The 11,355-nt window shown below is 29.1% G+C and overlaps 1 protein-coding gene across 1 annotated transcript; it reads right to left on the bottom strand.

The window, feature by feature from the left end:
- Positions 1–6,427: 6,427 nt before the first annotated feature.
- Positions 6,428–7,513, bottom strand: LOC113380608 (death-associated inhibitor of apoptosis 1-like). The gene has a single exon (XM_026619800.1). The coding sequence runs from the start codon at positions 7,511–7,513 to the stop codon at positions 6,428–6,430; it is 1,086 nt and encodes a 361-aa protein (XP_026475585.1).
- Between the last annotated feature and the right edge of the window lie 3,842 nt (positions 7,514–11,355).

Below are 11,355 nucleotides of genomic sequence, written 5' to 3'. Positions count from 1 at the left end.
TTGAAACAAAATTCTTTATATATCTAATTATTATTAGAAAAAAAATTAATAACACACACGATTAATTTTTAGGTTAATGGAGCGTTTTAGAGTAAAGATTTAAGTAATTCATGTAATTTAAGAGGCTTTAGAATATATTTATAATAAACATATATCTTCACATATTTAATATCACTTTCACATTTAATTAGCAAATTAAAAATATTGATAAGACACTACAAAACACAAAACTTAATTTAAAACGCATGGCGAGTCGTACTCCCATAATCCTTGCCTAGTAGCCGCTAGTAGCCGGCGGCTCGGCACGGCAGTCTCCTTGCAGACATAACGGTACTTATGTCACTTAGCGCCGTTCATTGGTTGACGTTTCGTTCATGAAACGAAATATTCCGAAAATTCGCGAGCCATTTTTATTTCGTCTCTATGCAGTTAATGCAGTACGATTACTTTGAAAAAAAGTTAAGAATTTTCAAAATATTTCAAAATAAAGCAATTATTTTTTTTTCAAAGTCTTTTTTTCAAAAAAGGTAATTTTTTGTCAAAATTTTATAGTTTCTCAAAAATCTAATTTTTTCAAAGTAAAATTTTTTCAAAAATGTTAATCTTTTTAAAACAAAATAATTATTAGTACGGGAAGTTCCAACAATTTGCCTAAAGGCACGATGCCATGCGCCGCACTAGTTTATGTAATATATATGAAATAAAATCTTCATTTTTCTTACGTAATATTTTTTCAGGAAAATTACGTAATATTTATGTAATTCTTTCGTAATATCTAATTACGTAATGTAGATTACATATTTCTTACATAAAAATTACGTAATATTACGTAACTGGTTTAGTGGGTATTTTGCAGTGATATTATTCTTTGTCAATTCCTCGTCTCAAAAAATTTTGATAGTTTTTGATATTATTAAAAAAAATATATAAAATGTTGACTTCTAATTAATTTGTAAACTTCTGCTAATGAAGTATTTTCATGTAAAAATACATTAGAGCTTATATTAAGCTAACCGATATAATTTTCATTGTTTGTGAAATATTCATGTGGATTTATAATTTTATTCCTTATCTGGACTATTAGATAAATAGATCTATATAGAATATCGATATTCATTTAATATCATCAAAAATCGTACAGTCAGTCCAGAGCTGTATTCTGTTAAACAATTAGTAGGATTATTAGATATTATTCTATCTGCTGAACAAGTTTCAGATTTTAATCTACATTTAATAAAATAAATAAGATAGTGATACATTTAAATTCATAATAATTGCTTTGAATGTAAACAAATATTATTCATTTTATTTTATGGATTAATCAAATGTCACTTAATTTATTCGAAGAATTAGTTCAGTTATATAACTATGCCATCGCTGATTCATTTTATTCATTAATATTTAAATAATTTTTAATGTGATATAATATTATCGAAAAATAAATATTTACGTTGAATATTCAATATATCTCACTATAAATAATGAAATCACTATAAATAATGAAATACGAAATTATTTCTAATATCATTTTTTACGTTATCATAAACGGTTTTATAAAGTTTTTTGTCATAGGTTTAATATACTGCAATTTAATTTACAAAAAAATCTTAATTAATTTATTCAAATTTCAAACGAAAATTCCCACTGTATAATTATTAGTAAAAGAATGAATATATATATGTAATAATAATACATGTATATATAAGCTAGTGTGTTCGACTGGACACACTCTCTCAGACTTATACACTAATTTAAAAACTCCTATCCCTACTTTCCGCACGTCAAACGTCGTATATGTCATTGATTGTAATGATTGTTCAATGCTAAAATTTAAATAATTAAAAGACAATAATTATAGTTGTGAGAATGTGTAGATATATCAGTATTACTTAAAAATAAAAAATACAATATGACATGATTGAAAATCTCACAAATGTATTCTCTACAGAAAGTAAGAATGCGAAAATAACTTTTATCTCATTTCATTGAAGAAAACAACTCCAAATTTGACAATGAAAAAGTTAATTATTAAAAGAGTAATGCATTTTTTTTGGATGGTGATGGTTTACACTACACATGAAATTATATCTCGAGCTATCATTGTAACGGATGGCAAAGTTAAGATGGAAATTGATAATCGGATAATAGATTTTGGATGCTACTTTGTATGGCACAGATCTTAACCCCATGCTTTTTCAAATGCATTAAAATATATTGAATAGAAGCACAAGACCTGAAAGCATAGAAGCAGAAATTTTGAAAGAAAAATTCATAAAAGTGAATAAAAAATGATTAGTGTTAATAAAACTGTAATGAAAATAATAAACAGAGGAGCAAAAGGAAATCATTGATTTGTTGTGCTCTCATATACGATGGACCTGTTTTCGGCCAAACTACTATTAATTATCATTATATTGAATTTGAAATATTGGGAACAGTAACAAATATTAAAACTTTAACATTGATGAAATTTGTGCACGCTATACAAAAAAGGCAGATAAACTATTTTAAATACATTTAGATAATTCTTTTCTGTGATTTTTGTTATTAATTATATTTCATGTTAAATTTGTTCAATTATTAGTTACATATAATTAATATTATCACTAACTTAATTTCAAAAATAATTCATCAAAATTATTGTAACATAAATAGTAACAATATTGTAATTTTTGTAAAATTATGATTTTGAATTGGAATATATTAATACATATAACCTTATTATTTTATAATGTCTATTTATTTGTGGTATTACAAAGCGTAGAGTATTATAATTATTAATATTAAACATTCTTAAATAAGCAAATGGTTATTGCATCCTACAACGTCGTCTTCTCATAATACCACACCCGTCCGGGTGGTTTCATAATAACACACCCACCAGTGTGTTAGTCAAAACACACTCGACCGGTGTGTTAGTCAAAACACACCCGACCGGTGTGTTAGTCAAAACACGCCAAAAAGTAGATCAAAAGTGACTACATACAAATATCACCCCTTTTCGTGTTATTGTACGCGACATACGTTTGCAGTGAGATGGTACAATTTTCAAGAAGTATATATATAAAGTAAATACTATTTAAATTGTAATATTTATTTATACTGTGGTATTTAATGAAGATATTCAAATGAACAAACATTTATTCATTCAGGGGTCGCCAATGTATCTAGAAATAAACAATGGTATCAAAATTACTGGAGATTTACTAGTAGATTTACTCACCTCACAACGAGAGCTAAATAGCCATATTCTCTAATCTGTATAATTGGTCGAGAGATTCAGGAGAGATCATCAAATTTCAAAATTTTCATTTCACATTTTGAATCAGACACAATTTCTGTTAGAATAGTCGTTACCATAAAATTATGCAGAATTAGAACAAAACCATTTCTCACTCTTTGTATATAAATTAAATATTTGTGGTAATAAATGAATTAAATTATAATTTATAATTAATTAATTTGAAACTAATTGAAAATTCGTAATTCATTTTTTTTTTACTAACAATCTAAAACAATTTCTCACTTTGTATATAAATTAAATATTTATGTTTCTTGAATATAAATTACTGAAAAAAATGTAAATTGAAGAAAATTAGTAATTTGAAACTAATTGAAGGTTATAATTTGAAATTCGTATCGTTGCAGCTCGTCAATGAGAAATTTTTACAAGTCAAGTTTTTTCTACTAATACAATAATCTTAACAAAATTTTTCACTCTTTGTAAATAAATCAAATATTCGTGTTTCTTGAATATAGTACTTACTGAAAAAAAAATGAAGTAAATTAATGATTTTAAACTAAATTAAATTATTAATTGAAAATCCGTATTGTTTCTCCTCGTCAATGAGAAATTTTACAAGCCAAGTTTTTTTTTTTACTAACACAATAATCTGAAACAATTATTCTCACTCTGTATATAAATTAAATATTCATGTTTCTTGAATAGTAATTACTGGAAAAAAATGTAAGTTGAAGTAAATTAATTCGAAACTAATTGAAGTCAATAATTAAAATTTTATATCATTTTCATCGTCAATGAAAAATTTTACAAGCCAAGTTTTTTTTTTTTACTAACAATCTGAAACAATTTCTCATTCTAAATATAAATTAAATATTTATGTTTCTTGAATATAGTAATTACTGAAAAAAAGCAGAAAAAAGATTATAAAGAGTACCGAAAAAAACAATTGTAATAGATTTTGATCCTAAAATTTTAGGATTCGGACAGTGCTAATGCACAAAAAATAATCCTGTCCTGTGGATTTAATTGTTTTTTAAACGTGATTATTAATAATTTTATCATAACTAGGATAGCATCAATCATTATTGTACATTAATAAATGAGTTCATTGTTCTATTAATGTTTAAAAAGTTATTGTGAATTTCTATTCATACACAAGAAAGCAAAAAATTTATAAGACGAAACATGTTATTTTCCTTTCAATTGAGGAAAAATTCCTGGTACTTAAATACTTTCAATATATTACCAGTAAAATATAGAAAGCAATCTTCATGATCAGCAATTGTTTAAAATGTTCACCTTATGACAATTTCTCAAAAATTAAGAAATTGAATTAAAATGTTATAATCATAATTTTACCTCATGTAAAATTAACCACTCAACATATTAATTTTTTGGAGAAAAATATATTATGTTGAGTGGTTAACTTAATCGGCATTGATGTATATTTCATCAGTTTATGATACCAAAAATAAAGAAAGTAATCTTCATGATCAGTAATTGTTTTAAATGTTCACTTTATGACAATTTATTAAAAATCAAGAAATTGAATTAAAATGTTATAATCATAATTTTACCTCATGTAGAATTCAACCACTCAACATACTAAGTTTTTGGAGAAAAAGATATATTATGCTGAGTGGTTAACTCGATTGGCATATGTTTCCATTGATGTATATTTCATCAGTCTATGATACCAAAAAACAGAAAGTAATCTTGATCAGCAATTGTTTGAAATTGAAATCCCAATATGCAATTTTATACGTACTATGTTTAGTATGCATACATATTTTGTATGATCGATCCCTCATATCAGACACTTCTATCTGATAGAAAAATGATCTAAGAAAAACAATCCCAAATTGTAATCTAGGGAGTAGTAATAATATACCCTATTTTCAATTTTTACTATTGGCTTGGTTTTCAATGATATGCATTAAATTGATGAATTAAATAATCGTGTGTAAATATAAATGGTCAAAATCTAATTTGAATGAACTAGAAATGAAATATGATAAACACCACTGTTTGATGTAGATGCAGAAACACCCCTTTTCACAAAGTTATCATTGATCCCTTTTGTAGTTTCTGTTGTAAATATAGTTATAGTACAAATAAATGAATAAATAAATAGCTATAACAAAAATTTATAAATTGCTCTAGTACAACAACTAGATGTTAAAAATGCTCGGAATACGACGATGACTAAAATAATACTGTTGAAAGTGCTTCAATTTCTGAAATCGAAATTACTATATTGTATTGATAAATACCTTTTTTCACCAAGTTACCATACAACTCGTTTGTAGTTTGTTTGTTGTAAATATAGTTATAGCACAAATAAATAACTATAACAAATTTATAAATTGCTTTAGTACAACTAAATGTTGTAAATGCTCGGAATATAACGACTAAAAGAATATACTGAAATTTTTTAAATCGAAGTTACTATATACCGTATAGATAAGTGATAAATAGTTTCCGGATTAAATAATTGTCAAGTGATTTTAATACCTCTAGTTTTTTTTTTACAAGAAAGATCCAGAAAATAATCTTAAATAATCGAAAACAAGGTATTTCATTTGTACAAATGTATGATTTGAAAACCAAATTTGAATTTATATTCAATTAAGTGATTGAATATATGAAATATGTAAAACCATAAAAATTCGGAATTTTCCAAAATTAATTACTTCGAGCATCGAAATTCGACTCCCACAACGCGACTAAACAAAACTCAATAAATAAAATGTGAAATAAATAATACATAATGCAGATGCAATAAAATAAGTTTATAAAGATAAACGTAAATATATATGAAACACATGTTGTTTTAAACAACACACATTCACAATTGAGAACGAATGAATCATTTCGATTGAGATTGCATCCAGGGCATCACACAAACTACTATTTAATATTTTAATTATTATGCTCTCTGTATCTACTATTAGTGCATCATTTTACAAGTGCATTATATTTTTTAGTAAAACCTTCATAATAGTAATATAGCTTGGAAAACATAAATGTTACTTTATTTTTATATACACGGTGAATTTGTTGGAAAAATGGACTATATAATAAAAATATATTTCTTCAAGCCGATCCCCGACCATCAAAAGCCTGAGATCGGCTCTGATCGAAGGTTGGTTTGAATTAAAAAATATATTTCTATTATATAGTCTAAGAGAAAAATACTCTCATAACTCCTGTGTATGGCCTTTGGCAAACTGGGCATGCTTTTACTGACAGCGAACACTTTATACAGGACACGACATGGCCACAAGGAACAAAAACAGCATTCTTTTCTTCCATATAACAAATCTTACACAATTTGTCCTCCGACACTGGAGTTGTGGATGCCATGGTATCGTTCTTTTCCACGACAGGCTCAGGAGTGACACTGTCTGCTTTGGGTTCGGCAACACTCACAATGCTTGGGGTTGTTTCCAAGGCTTGGGCTTCGTTTGCGGTTAGTATGGCAGTCATTGTGGCTGCAACTTTGCTGATGAACTCTTTGCCCTTGATGAGTTGCACGTATACACATGTTGGGAACCATCGTGCGTGCTGTTCCCAAGGAGCATCCTCGGGTTCCCAGTCTTTTAAACCACCACCACAGTGGAAACAGAGGGTACGGTCTTCGTGGCCTGTGTAGAAGAAGCCTGCTTCACTTAGTTCATCTGGGCGTTGCTTTAAACTGCTCGGCCATTGGGAGTAAGATCTTAAGCGTGCTGCTTCAGTGGCGTACTGAGGGTATTCAGGACCCTTGGTGACAGGTAGGCCTAGGTTTTGGTTTTCTGGAACGGCATTGGGACGTATGGTTAAAGGCCCGCATACGTCGTAGCTCGGTCCGGGTCTTGGGGACGTGCTCGGAGGGTCTATTGGCACGTTTCCTACAGGCCTGTTGCGTAGGAATGGACAATTAGGAGCCCAACGTTGATGGTCGATGGAGGGGTCGTCACCTTGTTCCCATCTGTCAATTTCAACTTTGCAGAACTCGCATCTGACCCTGTCGTCGACTTTCATGTAGTAAAAACCCAATTTGACTAGCACGGAGGGGCTTATGAAGCTCACTGGCCATCTTTCGAATGTTTTCAGTCGGTCCGCTTCGATTTTCATGTCAAGATTTTCATCGTCGCCATTGTCGGGGACATCAATGTCCGCGGATTGACTCCTTTCATCGACAGTTTTTGTAACTGTTTCAGACTTTAGATTGATTATATCGTATACTTCGGGTCTTGTATCGATTGTTGTATTGTTTGGAGGCATTTGTAATGCGTTTAGAGACTGTTTTGATGCACTTTTATTGTTAAAAACATCGAACACTGCGCGTGACGCAATAACTTTGTTACACTTTAGCCTTGTTTATTTATATTATAATGGGCTTTGCTCATAGACCTTATACAATACATGGACTGCTAGTTGAGCGCATAAAAAGTGTCAAAAGATGTTCTATGGTATGAGAGCATACGAGGGTAATTTTGCGGCCGAGATATGTCAAATACGAACACGAGCTTTACCGAGATTAGTCGAATGCACTCGATCGCTTAAATTTTACAGTTACTTGGGTTCACGAGATGTTTGATCGCTCGGGTTTTTAAACTAAAAGAGGTTAAAAATATACCTGTTGTAAAATTGTTAAAAGTAAAATGTCTTCTAAAATGTGTTTGGTCTGTGGTAAAGTTCCTGATTGCAGTAAAACCTGTTCTGAATGCTTCGCAAGTATTCCGGGAAATTCGACATTCATATATAAAAAATCGAGGATATCTTTCATATCCTTCCAATGCAATGTTTAAATTATGTTTATATATAGAAACCCTAATCCGAAATTCTTTACATTTAATGTACAAAAGTTCATATGAAAGCACGATTCTCCGAAAGTTGAATGACTTGGGACTTGCACATTTTTTTAGATCAAGCCGTTTCCAGCAATTTGTCCAGCACTATCATGACCTTATCAACTTTGTCGCAAAAATGTATTTAACAATTAGAATGCACCATGAAGAACATAAAAAAAGCAAAGTTGATAAATATGTACGCCACTTTCACACAAAAATTGTGCTTTTTAAACACCAATAATAAATATATCACATTTAAACAAATATTTCATTATTGCTTTTTAATTTCCCATAATAGCTCTAGCCAACTGTTCTTATTTTCAGTGAATTTTATAATACGTAAAATATTTTTTTAATTTTTTTTTATTTTTCTTAAACACTTTGTATAACTAAAATAAATAAATAAATATATAAATAATTCATTACATTCATTAGTTTAACATAAATTGTATATTATATAATATTTTCCCAACAATTTCGAACACACGGACTTTCATTTGACGTTCAAGTGATCGAGTTTGACATATCTCGGCCGCAAAATTACCCTCGTTTGCCCTCATACCATAGAACATCTTTTGACACTTTTTTACTTGAGAAATGTATGGGGATTAGCAGTCCATGAAATTGTATAAGGTCTATGTACGATAGCGATACGGTGGAGGGTTGTTTTACGGTAGAACGAGGGATGAATCTACCCGTTCCGCCGACACCGCTCTGTTGCTCGTCGGAAAAAAATTAACGGAAACATTCTGCCACACCACACCCCTCAGCTCACTCTCTCACCTTTAAATGTGATATTGGAGTGAAAAAGGACTCTACTGACGAACAAATTTAATGCAGAATGTTCCAATAAAAGTGCAAGAAATGGAGAAGTTATTTAAAAAAAAAGACTCTACTGACGAGCAAATTAAATTGCTATTAGAGGTAAAAAGGGACTCTACCGACGAGCAAATTCATTTTAGAAAATTATAATATTAAAAAGGGACTCTACTGACGAGCAAACATATTTTTCGTCAATCTAGAATATTAAAAAAGGACTCTACTGACAAGCAACTTAGAAAATTTTAATACTAAAAAGGGACTCTACTGATGATATGATGACTATGATTTTGAAATAATAACGAAATTATTATCATGTTGTTATTCTTCACAAAAAGAACTCTACTGACAAGCAAAGTAAATACAGATTTTAATTTGCTATAAGGATAATTTTATAAAAGGGACTCTACTGACGAGCAATTTCGGAAATTTTTTGGAATTAAAACTACCGACAAACAATTTTTTACATTTTTTTTTTTAAAAAAAGGGACTCTACTGACGAGCAAATAAACACAAAGGGACTCTACTGAAGAGCAAATCAAAAATTATAATATTAAAAAGGGAGTCTACTAGCAAGCAAATCAAAAAGAAAAGTAAAACATAAAATGAAAATCTACTAAATATCAAAGTATGATATAAAAACGGACTCTACTTATTAAATATCGAATTGTTTGATAAAAGTGAAAAAAATATAAAAACTGTTATTTTTACAAGAAAAGGACTCTACTGACGAGCAAAATAAATTATCATTTGGAACAAATTAATTTTTTGAATATGTAAAATCAGTTTGCTCGTCAGTAGAGTCCTTTTGTTATAACATGCCTTTAATAGTTTCTTTTCTTAAAATTTATAATCGGTTTGCTCGTCAGTAGAGTTCATTTCTCTATTGTGACGTCATAGTATTATTTTATTTGGAATCTAGATTTAGTTTGCCCAACAGTATAGTTTTTAGGGGACTCTACTGACAGCCCAATTAATTTTAATTTTGAATAAAAATTTTGTAAAAATTATTTAAAACAAAAGGACGGTACTGAAGTGCAAATTTAGCTCGTCAGTAGAGTCCTTTTTATCATTAATATTTATTTGCTTGAAATAAGATAAATAATTCTGTGAATCGTGCATTTGCTCGTCAGTAGAGTCGCCTTTTTTCTTGACATTTTCATTTGCTCGTCAGAAGCAAATACTTTTAATACTAATATTTATATTTGTTCGTCCGTAGAGTTCCTTTTTATCAACTTGACAGTAGAGTTCCTTTTATACATACTAGTACTAAACTATATACATATGAATAATTGTTCTTTTTATACCGATTTGTTCGTCAGTAGAGTCCTTTTTTTAATATTTTTGCTTGTTAGTAGATTTCCTTATTAACTTAAAATTTCTATTTACCTGTCAGTAGAATCACTTCTTCTTTTCAATCATTTTCTAAAGCTCAAGTTGAAATTCCCCGTCAAACAAAAACATAAAATCCAGTTTAATTTGCTCGTCAGTAGAGTTTTTTTAGAAATTTGTGAAAATTATTAAAAAAAATCGAAAAAGAAACCTTCTAGGCACAGTCTAAGTGACAACTTGGTACAAATATATTTGTAAGTGCGTTTAGAATGTGACTTCACTTTTTTTTCTAATTTTGTGAAAATTTAGTAAAAATGTAATGTAATTTTGGGTTAAAAAAATTCGAAAAAATACCCAAGTTAAGCACAGTCTAAGTGACAACATGGTACAAATATATTTACAACGACGTTTAGATTGTGACTTTACTGGAGCACTTTTCCAATTTGGTATAAAATTAGTAGAAATGTAATTTTGGGTTAAAAAATTCAAAAAATTACCCTGACTAAGCACAGTCTCACTGACAACCTCAAACAAATATATTAGCAAGGGCGTTTAGAATGTGACTTTACTGGAGCACTTTTCCAATTTAGGGGTAGATACATTCAAATTGAAATTTTCTTTTCTTATTTATAATTGCTCGTCAGTAGAATCCCTTTTACATTGACATTTTATTTAATATTTTAGAACATTTTAATATGGAAACGGATATAATATGGAAAAAAGGACTGTACTGCCGATTAGAGTTAATTGGAAAATTATGATATGAAAAGGGACTCTACTAACGAGCAAATTTATTATCGATTATTGAGATAAAAAGGGACTCTACTGACGAGTAAATTAATTTTAGAAAATTATAATATTAAAAAAGGAGTCTACTGACGAGCAAATTGATTTTAGAAGATTGTAATATTGAAAAGGGACTCTACTGACGAGCAAATTAATTTTAGAAAATTATAATATTAAAAAAGGACTCTACTGACGAACAAACTAATTTTAGAAAATTATAATATTAAAAAGGGAGTCTACTGACGAGCAAATTGATTTTAGAAGATTGTAATATTGAAAAGGGACTCTACTGACGAGCAATTAATTTTAGAAAATTATAATATTAAAAAAGGACTC

The sequence above is a fragment of the Ctenocephalides felis genome, unplaced genomic scaffold, assembly GCF_003426905.1.
Source record: "Ctenocephalides felis isolate EL2017-DRISC unplaced genomic scaffold, ASM342690v1 CF-g0.4_SCAFFOLD_00167, whole genome shotgun sequence".
In the NCBI taxonomy this organism is placed as follows: Eukaryota; Metazoa; Arthropoda; class Insecta; order Siphonaptera; family Pulicidae; genus Ctenocephalides; species Ctenocephalides felis.
The sequence above is the reverse complement of the archived record's forward strand: the minus strand, read 5'-3'. Positions and strand labels throughout refer to the sequence as shown.

What these genes read in the sequence shown, in the direction of transcription:
- LOC113380608 (XM_026619800.1), bottom strand. Translation starts at nt 7,513, where the DNA reads ATGCCTCCAAACAATACAACAATCGATACAAGACCCGAAGTATACGAT.